Source organism: Ovis canadensis, chromosome 14 (genome assembly GCF_042477335.2).
Source record: "Ovis canadensis isolate MfBH-ARS-UI-01 breed Bighorn chromosome 14, ARS-UI_OviCan_v2, whole genome shotgun sequence".
In the NCBI taxonomy this organism is placed as follows: Eukaryota; Metazoa; Chordata; class Mammalia; order Artiodactyla; family Bovidae; genus Ovis; species Ovis canadensis.
Window position 1 is genome coordinate 65,828,959 of NC_091258.1, and position 14,965 is coordinate 65,843,923.

General features: G+C 53.7%; 2 protein-coding genes across 4 annotated transcripts; one reads left to right on the forward strand and one right to left on the reverse strand.

The window, feature by feature from the left end:
• Positions 1 to 72: 72 nt before the first annotated feature.
• On the reverse strand, positions 73 to 4,044 carry ZNF296 (zinc finger protein 296). Its single transcript, XM_069549156.1, has 3 exons — positions 3,596 to 4,044; positions 3,209 to 3,358; positions 73 to 1,158 (listed from the first exon to the last, which is right to left on the reverse strand). The coding sequence occupies exons 1-3, from the start codon at positions 3,891 to 3,893 to the stop codon at positions 173 to 175; spliced, it is 1,434 nt and encodes a 477-aa protein (XP_069405257.1). The 5' UTR covers positions 3,894 to 4,044; the 3' UTR covers positions 73 to 172.
• On the forward strand, positions 3,045 to 13,438 carry GEMIN7 (gem nuclear organelle associated protein 7). 3 transcript variants are annotated; one of them, XM_069549159.1, is made up of 3 exons: positions 3,045 to 3,318; positions 9,008 to 9,095; positions 12,632 to 13,438. In XM_069549159.1, the coding sequence occupies exon 3, from the start codon at positions 12,637 to 12,639 to the stop codon at positions 13,024 to 13,026; it is 390 nt and encodes a 129-aa protein (XP_069405260.1). In that variant the 5' UTR covers positions 3,045 to 3,318; positions 9,008 to 9,095; positions 12,632 to 12,636; the 3' UTR covers positions 13,027 to 13,438. The 3 variants fall into 3 exon arrangements, with proteins under 3 accessions (XP_069405260.1, XP_069405259.1, XP_069405258.1); XM_069549158.1 differs by having other exon boundaries at positions 3,079 to 3,378; XM_069549157.1 differs by lacking the exon at positions 3,045 to 3,318 and adding an exon at positions 5,315 to 6,441.
• Positions 13,439 to 14,965: the final 1,527 nt, after the last annotated feature.

Genomic DNA, 14,965 nt, shown 5'->3' on the forward strand with positions numbered 1-14,965 from the left:
CTGTCCACCCCAAGGAGGGAAGCCTCCCACCCCAGCTCAGACACCCCAAGAAAACCAGAGTCCAAACACATGTAGCTGCGGGCAGGCTTTACTCATGGGCTGGGGGGAAGGATAGGAGGTCACAAAGGTGGGTAATCGTAGTGCCCTGGACGGCAGGGGGGCATCCCTCTGCTCAGGCGTCCCCAGCCATCTCGGGGTGCTTCTGCCGCAGGTGCTTGTCCAGGGTGGCCCGCAGGCCGAAGGGCACGCAGCAGTGGGGGCACGCGAAGCGGGGCCCGCTGGGCCCCAGGCCGTGCATGCGGCGGTGGCGGTTGAGCTTGCTGCTCTGGGCGCAGGCGTAGGAGCAGAGCTCGCAGGCGTAGGGCCGCTCGCCTGTGTGTGAGCGCCGGTGCACCGTCAGGTTGCTGCTGTTCGTGAAATGCTTCCCGCAGAACTCGCAGCTGCCCCCAGGCCCCGGCCCCCGGTTCTTGCCCGCTGGCTTCAGCGGCTTCTTGGGTGACGTCTTCTGGTTCTTCTCCGGGTCCGTTCTTTGCTCCTTAGTTTCAGGGCCCCAGACGTCCCCACCAGGGCCTGCCTGAGCCCCGCCGCCAGGAGCCCCGGGTTCCTGGACCCCTGCCATGGCGGCTGCCCCAGCCCCCTCTCCTCCTCTGCACGGGAGGACGCTGGCAGGGGCTGCGGCATGGGCGGCGGGCTCGGGAGGGGCGGTGGAGGCCTGCTCCTGGCCAGTGTCGGCCAGGCAGGGGCTATGGGGCTGCAGCTGCCGGTGGGTCTTCTTGTGGCGGTTGAGCTTGCTGCTCTGGGCGCAGGCGTAGGGACACTGGTCGCAGGCGTAGGGCCGCTCGCCTGTGTGCGAGCGCATGTGCACTTTGAGGTTGCTAAAGGAGCTGAGGGTCTTCTTACACACGGGGCAGGTGGGGCTCCGCCGGGTCGACCCCACCCGGGAGCCCTTGACCTCAGCTTCGGGCCCCACCACCGACGACACGGCCGACACGGCCACGGCCACCTCAGCCAGGCCCAGCAGTGGGGCCTCGGGGGACTCAGGTTCCGTCTGGTAGATGGACAGTCCATGGTCCCACTGGGCATGGCGCAGCAGTTTCCAGGCTCCCGTGAACTGTCGGCCACAGCGGAGGCAGTTCAAGGCCTTCAGGTCCTCACGTTCTGCAGAGGGGAGAAGGGCCAGGAAGCAGTGTGACTGGCTAGTCGGAGCAGCTGCAGTTCACAGCTGCCAGCTGGACATGAGGTGGGAGAGGCTCTGGTCCAGCAGCTGAGAGGCAGCAGAAGAGGCCAGGCCCCCTGCCCTCCCGGGGGGAAGGTGTGCAGAGAGCGGGGCGGACAGATAGGGAGCAAGGAAAATCCATGCAGTAAATGAGTCCCTGGGGACTCCCTCTGTGTTTGAAAAGTCTTCAAGAAAAGGTTAAAAGAGGAGAGGGATGGATAGAGGAGTGCTAGCTTATATTGGGGTCACAAAGGGCTGACCTAATTAGGCCTCCTGGGCACCTGCCACCCGAAGCGCCCTCTTAAAATTTTCCTTAGAAGAGAAGAGTTTCATTTTCCGGATGGGAAGACTGAGGCAAAGAGACCTTTCCCTAAGGTTACAGTTAGGAAGGGATTTCAATCCAGAAATCCCAGGGAGTGGGAGAGAGAGGAAAATTTTTTTAGGAAAAATGATTGGTTTACTCGTAAAAACAGCTCTTGATAACCGGATGTCTCTGCCAGGCCCCATATACTTGGGTTCCATCCATGATCCCCTTTTCCTGCCTTAGAGACAGGGGTGCCAAGGTTTAAATGGGGAGAAGGTTTAGCAGTCACCGTTTTCTTTTGACCCTCAGGTACTATTAGTAACGTACTTCCAGATCCTTTTGCCTTTATGTTTTGGATGGGGGCGGCTTTCCCGATGCACAGGTCAGGAGCACAGGTGGGGGTTGGACAGGGTGAGCCTGTCCTGACTTCCAGTTGGTTCCCCTGCCCCCTAGCTGTGTGACCTTGGGCAAGAAATACACATCTCTGAGCCTCAGTTTCCTCATTTGCTAGAATATGGGCATCCTAGGGGTCCTCTCCCTTTTAGATTTGCTGTGACCTCAGATGGAGAATAGCTGAGAGTTCTGGTCCATCAAGCCCTCTATAAGCATTAACTGTTGTTTAGTCACTAAGTCTTCGCGACCACATGGACTATAACCCACTAGGCTCCTCTGTCCCTGGGATTTCCCAGACAAGAATACTGGAGTGAGTAGCCATTCCCCTCTCCAGGGGATCTTCTGGACCTAGGGATCAATCTAACCACATCTCCTTGGCAGGCGGATTCTTTATCACTGAGCCACCTGGGAAGCCCATCAGTGTCTACAATTCTCCCAAGCCCAAGCACCTTGGAGTGTTTTGTTCCCATGATCCCATCACAGCCCCACCCTTGCCCACCGGGCCAGCCTCCGTGCTGCAATCAAAATCCCCCCTCCCCCTCTCACTGCAGGACCCTCTCCCTGGCCCAGCCCTGAATATAATTCCATTTCTCATAAATCCCAGGGGCACATGGCACAGGGGCTAGAAATCCAGAGCTTCACAATCGATGCTGACCAAAAGCTCAGCTCGCCAGACATCTAGTACCAAGTTAAGGGTTTTAATTCCTACCCACGGCTGGGAGCCCAGGTATCCAGACACCCAGGACCTGGCTGAAAACAGGGGCGTGCCAGGCTGGGAGATTCCATCAGGGAGGGAGGCCAGAAGCCCCTTCCCCAACTCCAAGCAAATGCCCAGCACCTCGATGAGAAGTGATCATTAAATGGAAGGGGGTGACAACACCCCCAGTCCAGCTGGCCTCGGCTCCCCTCCCCCAGGCTGCTGCCCTCCCCAGAGGTCCCCCCTACTGCCACACTGGTCCAGCCACCTGGCCAGTTATTTCTGGCCAAGGGGAAGGAGAAGTGAAACCAGATTGGGGGTGTGTGTATGGCAAATCCCCAGACCAGTCTTCTGGGGCTGGCCACACCCTGTGGGTGGCCCTCCTCCCCTGCCCAGCCCCGCCCCCACCTACCCCCCTCACCACTACTAGTCTCAGCCCTAGGACAGGGCAGGCCCTGGCCACGCCTAGGCTGCACCCGGTGGGGAGCCAGAAAGGGGAAGTAGTGCTCACTGCCCCGCCTGTCCAGCTCAGCCCCTCTCCCACAGGAAGCCGGGCCCTTGAACTTGAGACCGGTGACTGCATCCCGGCTCTACTCACCTGAGCCCTGGCAGGGGCTGGGGCCTCTTAAGAGCTGACAGCCCAGCTTCTTGTGGTCCATGAAAGCAGTGATGGCCTCCAACGGGAAGGTCTGCAGGCAGCGGCCGCAGGTCAACAGATCTGGATGTTTGTCGGTCCACGGCTGGCGGTCTGCAGGGAGGAAGCGGGTGGTGAGCGCGGGGTGGGGCCAGGGTGGGGCCTGGGGGTTCAGGGGGAGAGGGGAAACCCGAAGGTCAAAAGGCAGGTTGGAGGCTAGGACCTGGCCAGGAAATTAAGGCAGGGGCCGGGAGCTGGGGGGGAGGGGGCCGGGGGTCGGTGCCCCGAGGAGGTCCCAGCCGAGAGGGAAGGGAGGGAGCTTGGCCCGGGGCTGGTGTAGGGGGCGCTCACCGTGAGGGCTCAGGGACAGCGGCGTCCACGGCGAACACTGGTTGCTCAGGCTGAGGGCGTGGATGAGGCCGCCGGCGGGCACGGGGCCGGCGCAGTGGCGGGGTTCGCTCTCGAACCGCTCTGGCGCGGGCACTTCCTTCGGGGTGAAGGGCCCTAACCCCGGGGCCTGCAGGGGCCGCGGGTCCGGCTCGGGCTTCACGTCGATGACGAGGTCTCGCATCTCCATCTCGTCGTCTGAGTTGGCGGCGGGCGAGGGTTCTATTCGGCGAGGCATGCAGCCGGCCTTGCGGCGGGACATGGGTCGCGGGCAGGCGGACTGACGGACTGGCGGATGGCGGGCGGAGGACACGCGAGGCGTGCGCGCTCAGACCGAGGCGCCCAGGTGAGTGACTGCGGCGACCCGCAGCGAACTCTTACACGTGCTGGCCCGGCCCGTGGCTCCGCCCACCGAGGCGGGGCCTGCCGGGAGAGGACTGCCCCGCCTCAGCCAAACTCAATCAGGACCGTGACCCCTGCGTTTGGCTGAACTATTGAATGTCTTAAAGATAACGACTTCACACGACCACGCACAGAAACAGCTATTCCTGACCCCGTTTCCGGGCTGGTGGAAACTGAGGCACAAGGTGCCCACTCACACCCCCAAGCGAGAAAATGGTAGGGGCCAAGTTTTTAGCTAGGCGCCTGATAGTAATCTGACCTATTCCACTGAATGCATTACAATAAAAATTCCTTACGTAAACAAGGGTTAAGCGCCTACTATGTGCCAGGTTCTGGACTAAGCACTAAGATGCAGCAGGGTAGAAAAGCAAATAACCCTGACCTCTTGCAGGTTCTGAAAGACAGAGTCTCCACAAAATAAACTAAAATATGAGGTGCTGTTCACAAGTGCCATGGGGGGCTGGCGCGGAGCTAGGAAGGCTTATAAAGGGACAGGATTACTGGGGTGGGGTTGGGACCTCAGTTTTCTCCCCATGCCAGGCCTGTGTATTCGAGGAGTTCTGTAAATTAAGTTCTGTATTGACGGAGTTCTGTGAGAAAACAAGGTCAGCTCCAGGGACATCTTTTGACCACTTTAAAGTCTTCGGGTTTTTTGAGATGGAAGCCTTGGGAGGATTTGGAGCCCTGGAGGGTCATGATCATATACACTGACTCTGCTCCTAGACCTGGACTCGCCATTAAAACCAAATAGCCAACCAATAGCCTCCTTCCGCTGGGGCCTCCTCCAACTTCCCTTGTCAAAGCTGCTCTCTGATCGCTATTTGAAGTGGCATCAACACCCTGCCCCACCCTCCAACCTTGTAAGTTTTCTTTTCTTCCTGGCACCTACCACATCACCATCTAGAACTGTTTGTTTACTCTCCTATCTCCCCTCTCCCTAACACAAGCCCCACCCCCCACCCCCCAGAGGTCAGGGCCAGGGTCAGTTGGCTCTGGCCTGCCGGCTGCGTCCTCAGCCCAACACTGAGGGAATTTCACATGCTAATCTCCTGGAGTCCCGCTGCAAGCCTGAGGGCCCCCTCATATTGTTATTCAGGTCTCAGCTCAATCGTCCTCCAAAGACCAGAGGACCTCCCTGACCACAGGATCTACGAGAGCCCCACCCTGCCGAAGGCCTTACAATTTACACTCCGTGACCTCCATCTGTCCCCAGTTCCCTCCTGGGCTTCAGGTTTCCCATCTGTGACCCGAGGTGGCTTCTTCTTCAATGCCACCTCCCATGACGGCCCAAATAAAGACGCTCCTCCAACCTGCTACCCCCTATCTTATTCTCCTTATTTTATTCCTTTTGCATCCTTGTCAAGCCTTGAAGGACCTTGTTGGTGTATTCGTTCATGTAATAACCTATCGGATCTCTCTCAATCTCTCTAGAATGTAGGTTCTGAGATGGACGGAGCCAAATCCATCTTGTTCAGGAACAGAGGTCCTAATGGTTCATACATAGTTCAGTTAACAGATTGTGTATTGAGCTCCTTCTATATGCATTTTTTTCCAAAATATATCTGCAGAGGGTCTATGTACCAGGCACTGGGTCTTGGGGATCCAGTGGTAAGCCGAGGTCCACAAGACCCCTCCCTTAGTGAAACCGTGGGGAAGAATGCATTCTGAGCCCAGAGCAGTGCGTTTCCAACTCAGGACAGACATTTTGCCTTTCAAGGCCTCAGTTTTCCATTGTAAGACAGGGTTATGAGGAGTCCTGCTGGGCAAAATGACCGCCTTTGGTCTCTCCCAGGTGCTGCTCTGCAAGGCTTTTTCCTGGTGCGTGGCTGCTGAAAGCATAATCTCAAGGTTTCAAAGGGAAGGTGGGGTTCAGAATGGAGGTGAGGGGTAGGAGTGTGCACGTGTATGGCGTGGGGGTGCCAAGTCCCATGTGCCTAGAGGAGCCTCAGTTTCTTCTGTAAAATGGACATCCTGGACCTCCACACCTCGCAGACTGGTAGATCAAGAGCTAAGCGCAGGGTCAAGCCGCTGGCTGGGTGGCGCCCGGGGTCTGTGCTGGTTTCCGAGACCGCGCCCGCGCGCCCGCGACCACGTGGGGCGGGGGCGGCAGCGGCGGCGCGGGTGGAACCCAGGCTCAGAGGCTAGCGGCCTGCCCGGGCCTCTGCAGCTGGAGCGCCGGCGGAAGTAGGGGCGCCAGCCGCCGTGAATCTCAGAGCGGTGGGTCGCGAGCAAGATCCGGCTCCATGGTCCCAGCACGGGACGCCCACCCGCGTGTAAGACCCCGAGCGGCGGGAAGCGGCGGGTCCGCGCTGGCAGCACCGACTACTGGGAAGTTCTAGTCCCCGAACACCTGCATCGGGGAGGGACTGCACTCCCAACGCAGCAGCGGAGACATCCCTGCGCCCGGGGTGAGTTGCGGGGGAGGGGGGAGGTGTCGGAGGTCGGAATGCAACCCCTCAGGAAAATAATAACGACGACGATAATAACAGTAATAATGGCTGCAGTCCGCAGACTCCGGCCTTTCCTGGAGCAGAATCGTTCGCTTAATCTGTGTCGGGAGGTAGGAAGAACGTCCAGCCCAGGGCGGAGTGGGGAGTGGACGCCTGCGGGCCGGGAGGACCTACTTAGTATGAGAAAAGGAGAGCGACGGGTGGCCGGGGCGGAAATGAAAGGAAACTGACCGGCCCTGGTGGGGGGCGGGGGATTCAGCGCTCGGTGTCCAGATGCTCACCCGACGCCCCGTTTAACTAATTTGTATCCAGACCGGGCCAGCCCTTGGGGTGGTGGTTGTAGGCAGGTCATTATGTCGGTGAATTCGGTCTAGAGCCTTCGCTGTTAGCCTGGTAGCTCAGTTGGTCTCCAACCCTGGCCATTGAAGGTTTAGCTACGCGTTTGTCCACGGAGCCGACCATTCTTATTTTTTGAAAGTGAACTTTGAGGCCCCCAAGGATGGAAGTTTGTGAGTCTCCTGCCCCTGCCATTGATCCAAGTGATGGGCGCTTTAGTTTTTTCTAGTGGGGAATGGGATCCAATTTTTTTTTCCCCCCTGAAACCTGGGCAGGAAATCCTTGGCTTGGAGACTGATAGGATTAAGGACTCTCAGCTTGGTCACCAGGAAGAATACCTGCTTTTGCTGTCTTGGGCACACCCTATGTGACCTTTCTCAAACCAGTTTCTTATCAAGTCACTCCCAGACCTCAATGGCTCTCCTTTGCTCACTGAAAAAACTGCCCTTTTGCATAGGGCAGGGGTGATGGCCCTGACTGTTGGTAGACCAACCTGGGTTTGCTCCCTTTTCCTGTCAGTCACCAGCTTGCACCCAGTAAATGCTTTGGCATCACCCAACTTCAGTTTCCTCTTTGGGAAAATGGGGATTGTTGCAGGTATGACCAAATCTTTTTTTTTTTTTCCTCCATAGGAGCAAAAACATGGCCTATGCTGGCCCATGTTTAATTTAATTTTGTTTTACTAAGGAATTTAACAGAACTCTTTGGCAACTTGCATATTTCCCATCGGCCCTAGAGGGGAGTGTTTCTCCTAAAACCCTCAAGTGTTAACCTACAAGTGCTGGGAGAAAGCCCTGGGGGCTGGTGACCCTGGACTAAACTGGGAATGCAGTGGTCAGATACAGTAGAAAACGTACATATCCCTTAATCTCATTGACAGCCATCTGTGGTGAGATAATGAACATGTAGCAGTCCCATTAATTCATTGTTCACTGTGGTCTTACCCATCAGGTGGAAACCTGGGAGTCTTCCTTGGCTCTGCCCAGTGCGTTAGCAAATAGTGAGGGCTCTCAATCCTCAACAGATAGCCTAATCCAATCATTTCTTCCCGCCCCGCTTCACTGCCCCAGATAATGTCATCTTCCACCTTCCCCAGTGAGCTGGCTTCCTCACTGGGCTCCCTGCTTCTCCCCTTGCCCCTCACAGTCCATTCTTTGTGCAGCAGGCAGAGGGATCCTATGAGTCAGACCCTGCTCCTCCTCTGCTCAGAGATACCCCAGTCCTCAAGGGCCCTGCCCTCACCTCCTGCACACTGGCCTCCTTACTATCACCCAGTCACCCTTCTATGGGCTTTGAGTTTGCTGTCCTCTCAACTGGAATGCTTTCCCTCCATATCTCCTCATGGCTCAATTCCTCATTCCATTCTGGTCCTTGCTCCAATGTGAGCTTATCAGAGCCTTCTTTCCCGAGCCCCTTCCTGGAAACCACCTCTTACCCACCCAGGCAGGGCCAGGTGTCGCCTCTGGGCTCATGAGGCCCCCGGGCTCCTTCATTCCAGCCCTGCCTACTCTTGGTGTCACTGTCTGGAGCCCTAGTGTGTGTCATCCACTGGACAGTAGGGCCGGGCTCTTTGGTTCCCACCTGGGTCTCCAGCACCACCCAGTGTGGGTCAGGCGCAGAGCAAGCGCTTGGATAACAGAAGGAGTGAATCCTTCCACAAGTGTTTATTGAGTGACCCCTGGTTGCCAGCCCTTGTGATGTAATTGGACATGTCCCTTCTCCCAAAGGTTTACGTTCTGTGGCAGAACAGATGGCACGTAGGCAGACAAGTAAATGCATATTGTCAGGAGGTGATAGTGCTGTGAAAAAAAAAATGATACTGCACGGTGAAAGGGCTATTATTTTCCTCCCTGTACGGAGGAATGTTTAACCTGAGTGAAGTAAGGGAGGAAGGCAAGGCATGTATCTGGAAATATATATATCTCATGTATGGAAGAAGGTTCCAAGCAGTAAGAATAGCATGTGCAAAGGCCCCGGGGCAGGAATGTGCTTGGCATTTTCAGGGACTGACAACAGTGACAACAGGGTAGAAGGGAAGGAGATGAGATCAGAGAGCTGATAGGGCCTTGGAGTGAGGGCTTTTGCTTTTGGCCACATGGCGTGGGAGCCATGGGAGGGCTCTGAGCAGAGGAGGTGTGAGATCAGACCTAGAGCTGAAGTTGAGAAACGTTGATTCATTTCTCTGCAGGATCCTTTCTTGCAAGGAGCTGAAAGTTGAGCTGCCGAGATAGGAAGAGCCTCGCAAGAAAAAAGACAATCCCAGTCATCTCTGTATGGTGAGTGTCCCTGGGATGGGACACTGGGTACCTGATTCATGTCAGTCACTTCAGTGAATCACTTTAGAGAGGAGGGGACTGAAGCAGGGGGAGGGGTGCACTGCCTGAAACTCAGGTCCTCTCTCCTGCCCACAATGCCAGCATCTCCTTACATGCAGTCAGCATCAGTGCAGCGGTCAGGGTGCAGGGTAAATTAGGAGTGTGAGATTAACGTATGCACAGTACTATATATAAAATAGATAACCAATAAGGACCTACTGCATCGCACAGGAGGGAACTATACTCAATCTTCTGTAATAACATATAAGAGAAAAGAATCTAAAGAAGTGTGTGTATAGTTTTCCCTGGTGGCTGAGTGGTAAAGAATCTGTCTGCCAATGTAGGAGACATGAGTTTGATTCCTGGGTAGGGAAGATACCTGTAGAGGAAATGGCAACCCGCTGCAGTATTCTTGCCTGGAAAATCCCATGGACAGAGAAACCTGGTAGGCTACAATCTATATGGCTACAAAGAGTTGGACATGACTTAACAACTAAAGAGCAAAATATATGTATATAACTGAATTATGTATATATTCTTATGTATATACATATAACTGAATTGCTTTGCTGTATACCTAAAGCTAGCACAACAACTATACTTGAAAAAAAAAAAGAAACCCGACCTCAGTGTAGTAGCATGTAATATGTTACAGGCGAGTGCTGAACTTTCACGTTTGTTAGGTCATTTAGTCCCCGTGGCAACCCTGTCAGGTTGGTCCTCTTGTCAGTCTATTTTATAGATGGGGAAACTGAGGCACAGACCGATTAAGCAACCCCCCCCAGGTCACACAGCAGTACCAGTACTCATACAGTTGTTATTCAAGTGTAACTTGAATGACAGTAGGGAGAACCTAGTGTGTGGGGTCATGAACCGATGGTGCACGGGCCTGCTGAATCCTGATGCCAAGTGGAGGTGGCTGTTGGTGCCGTTTTTCCACACAGTGGAAAAGGAAACGTCTGTTGCTTGAGGTCACCCACCTAAGCAGGCCTGAGAGCTCGATTTCCATTCCATTCATTCCAGCAGACACAGTATTTAAGGAGTCTGGTCTGTATGCCACCTCATGTTCCAGGACTGGGGCTACGCAGAGGGGAAAAAGCAAGGTCACTACCTGTGGGGAGGCAGCCATCTCACAGGGAAAAATACCATAAGCAGACCAGTAAATAGACATCACGTGTAAGAGAGGGGCATGCTCTGAAGAATGAAGAAGCCGACTCAGATGAAGGGGGCTGAAGGGGAGATCTTGAAGACAGGCTGCCCTGGGAATGGGGAGAAGGCAGTACAGGCAGAGGGAACCCCAGTACCAGGGCCCATGAAGAGACCACGCCAGGCGTGCTTGAGACCAGCTGGGAGACCAGTGCGGCCGGGTGGAGAGAGTAAGCGGGGGCGTGAAGCCAGGGCACGGGCGGGATCCGGAGCACACAGGGCCGTGAGGGCTGTGGTGAGGACTTTGACTTTGACTTTGACTCTGAGCAAGACGGCAGCCAGGGGAGGACTCTGAGCTGAAGAGGGATGTGATCTGACCTAGGTGTTAGTGGGGTCCCTCTGGCTGTGTGTGAGGACAGACTGGCAGCGGGTGAAGGTGGGATCCGGAGTCCAGTGAGAAGCTGACTTCAATAGTCCAGGCAGGGGATGACAGTGGCTAGACTGAGCTGTTGGACAGAGTGAAAACTATTAGGTTGGGAATCAGTCAGTTCCGTTCAGTCGCTCAGTCGTGTCCGACTCCTTGCGACCCCATGGACTGCAGCACGCCAGGCCTTCCTGTCCATCACCAACTCCCGGAGTTGACTCAAACTCACGTCCATTGAGTCAGTGATACCATCCAACCATCTCATCCTCTGTCGTCCCTTTCTCCTTCTGCCTTCAGTCTTTCCCAGCATCAGGGTTTCTTCAAATGAGTCAGTTCTTTACATCAGGTGGCCAAAGTACTGGAGTTTCAGCTTCAGCATCAGTCCTTCCAATGAATATTCAGGGCTTATTTCCTTTAGGATAGACTGGTTGGATCTCCTTGCTGTCCAAAGGACTCTCAAGAATATATATATATTTTAAATTTAAAATAAATGTTTTTCTCCCTGAGCATTTCTTGTTTGCCGCCTCTAACCAGGAATAACCCGGTTAGAGTTCCTTAAGCCGGTATAACCCAGGCCACTTCCTTGGTGGCTCAGATGGTACAGACTCCGCCTGCCAACACAGGAGACCTAAGAGATGTGGGTTCAGTCCCTGGGACAGGAAGATCCCCCTGGAGAAGGAAATGGCAACCCACTCCAGTATTCTTGCCTAGAGAATCCCATGGACAGAGGAGCCTGGCAGGCTACAGTTCATGGAGTTGTGAAGAGTCGGACACAACTGAGCAGCTAACACACACACTCTTAGGAAAGCACCAAATCCTAACCACTGGTTAACCCTAACTAGGGAACTGCCTGTGGCCCCGCCCCAACATTTGTCTTTTATGATCTGGATAATTTTGAAGAACCAGGCTAATTTTTCTGGGGTTTTTTTTTGGTAGACTGTCCCTCAGTTTGAGTTGCCTCAATAGATTGAGGTCATCCATTTTTGGCAGGACCACCATAGAAGGGGTGCCCTGTCCTGAGTGTGTCACATCAGGATGCCCTTGGTGTGTGTTTGCCCCATCACTGTACGTGTTGATTTTAATGCCAGCATTAGAGTGGTGTCTACCATGTTTCTCCACTGCAAAGTTACTCTGAAGTCTTTACAAGGAATATCTTCTGAGGAGGTACTTTTAACACTTTGCAAATATCCTGGGCCTTCTCAAATGTATGGTAAGGACTTTCCCCTCTCCTCCCTTTATTTCATTTATTTATTTAAAATAAGTATGACTCAAAAAATTTCACCCTTAAAAAAAAAATCCCCCTTTTGAGCTGACTCCTGTGTGAATGGGAACTTATTTGGGAGATACGCTGTGCTTAGTCCCTCAGTCGTGTCTGACTCTTTGTGACCTCGTGAACTGTAGTCCCCCAGGCTCCTCTGTCCATGGGGATTGTCCAGGCAAGAATACTGGAGTGAGTTGTCACACCTTCCTCCACAAATAACAGATTGGATGGGCTGTTTGTGAGAGAGGTCACGGCTTGGTCTTTTAGCAAATATTTATTGCCAGGGACTGGGGATAAAAGCAGTACAGGGAATTTCTTGGTGGTCCAGTGATTAGGACTCCCCATTTCTACCACAGTGGGCCATGGGTTCGATCCCTGGTCCAAGAACCAAGATCCTCTGGGTGGCACAGACAAAAACTTGAAAAATAAAATTTAAAAAGCAGTGCAAAGGCCCTGCTTTCATGGACCTTGTAAACGGGGGTGCTAGGTCCTGGGAAGGGGGTTGACTGGCTGAGGGATGGTGCAGATTTTAGAAGGGGGACTTAGGAGTGGGGTTTTGGACAGGTTAAGTGGAGATGGGGTAGATAGGCCTCTGCCCCCAGCCCCCTCTTCCTGTAGTTCCACACTCCCCGTAATGACTCCCTGGTCTGCTTCTTCACCCAACAGCCAGGATGATGCAGACTCCGCTGGCCACTCCCGTGCCTGTGCTCCGGCTCCCCCGGGGTCCTGATGGCTCAAACCGAGGCTTTGCTCCCGATGGACGCAGAGCCCCCCTGAAACCGGAAGTCCCTGAAGTCCTGGAGCCTCCAGCATCTCGGGAATTCCAGGAACAGCAGGCTCGAGCCTCCCTTCGGGAGCGCTACCTCCGCAGCCTGCTGGCCATGGTGGGGCGCCCGGTGTGCTTCACTTTGCACGAGGGTGTGCAGGTGATTGCCCACTTCGGAGCCACCGACCTGGACGTGGCCAATTTCTACGTGTCGCAGCTGCAGACTCCAATAGGCGTGCAGGCTGAAGCACTGCTCCGGTGTAGTGACATTATCTCCTACACCTTCAAGCCATAAAGACTTCATCGTGTTCATCTTTCTGCCTTGGGTGTAGCTACAGCCTCCCAGGCCTCCATATGTTCCTGAGCTTGGACCTCTGGGCCCCAGAGAGTTCAGAACCCCCTTGGAAATTCGCACCAAGCTCCAAGCAACTCTGACATCTCTGGACATCCAGGGTGTAGTCAGTACACTTCTGCAAACCCATGGGTTCTACATCCTGTTGAAAGGAATGCTCTACCTCACAGAACTCTCAGCTCTACAGATATATGGGCCCCATGCCAGTTCTTGAAGATTTGGGACAGAGGGAGGGAATAAAGGATAGCAGATTACCTAATGGGAAATTGTCTGTTGAAGAGGGTGCAAAGTTCAGCCACCCTGGAAATATTCCCCATTGCTTCCCTCCTGCCAAGGAATCAGTTATCTCAGGAAACTTTGCTTCTTGTTTTATTTCTCTTTTTAATGTAGCCTATAGGGATTGAGCCAGATTTAGGGAGTGAAAGGGTGGCTATTGAAAGGCTGAATCCTGTGGAGCTGGGTCAGGAAGGGGAAGACATGTGAGTGGGGGGAGCTGGGATAAAGATATGGGGATTAGACCATGGCTAGTCTGGAACAGCTGGTGTGACCTGGATGCCAGACTTGGGAGACTTGGACTTTTCTGGTGGGTTGGCTTGTATACAGTGAAGGGAATGACTTGAATTGGGTCACATGGTCACATACAAGAGGTCCCTCCCATTGCCTGGCCTCTGGGTGGGTAGCTTTTAGGTGGGTCAAACCCTGCATGGCTGCACAATTGGGAAAAAGGGGATTAAAGGTTAGAGTGAAACTTTGCCCCTTCTCCATTTAACCCCAGCTTTGTAGCCTAGCTGTCCATTTCACACACTTTACTTAGCCCCATTACTAGCAGTCTTTCAGCAGATTTACTTTATTTGGCCATGACACTGGGATCTTACTTCTCATACCGGGGGTTGAACCATCCCCCCTGTAGGGGAAGCACAGAGTCCTAACCATTGGACCTCCAGGGAATTCCCTCAGTAGATTGTTTTAAAAAGTAATTTCTGCCCCCTCTGTAGTCCCATGAGTTTAAGAATGTAAGTGAAGATTCCGTTCAATATAGATGTGATTTGCTTTGGTCATCTTCAGTGGTCAAGGTGCGGCAACCACTGAAGTTGAATGAAGCTTGTGCAGGGCCTCAGCTCCCATTTGTTCATTCACAACGCTACCTCTGGCGACTCCTGGGCCCAGATTTCGAGTTGCCTTAGCAACGACGTCACTTGCTCCTCCCCAAGTGACCTTTTTTGGCTTTAGCTCCGCCCACCCAGGGTTGTGGTTGGGTTGGGATAGAGCGGAGAAAGTGCGGAGGCGAATAGTAAACGACTGAGTAAGCCCTTGTGGGGGCGTGGCTTGAGTTCGTGCTTGTTCGCTACTGGCTCCGAGATCTACCTGCTCCATCGCCGGGTATTTCGGTTGGAAGATTCGTCCCTTGCTTTCGGAATTTCTTCCTTCGTCCAGCTCTTTCTTTTCTTGAAAAAAAAAAGCTAAATTAAGGCTAGAACACACCTTATGGACTCACATTTCCGTTTTTAAGTTTATATAAAATACAATTTATACAAAAGAGCCCGACACGACTTACCGCCTGTATAACCACAACATCCAAAGAGGGTCATTGATGAAATTGCAGTCTGCAAATGGAAAGCTGGAGCCTAACCAGCAAATGGAGACAGGCTTTGTCTCCAGGCAGAGGTTCCCTCTGTCAGCATCCATCACCTGTACTCATATAATCAACACAACTCCTATAGCCTTTCAAGTTCTCCATCCCTTTATTTCTCTTCATATCAGTTGGCCTAGCCTCACCAAGCATATGTTTTTATTCCTATCACCTCCACTCCTTTCTCCGTTGCCTGAGCTCGTGACGAATGTGTGAGGGCCTGAATGTTAGTTATCTACTTTGAAGCGGGGA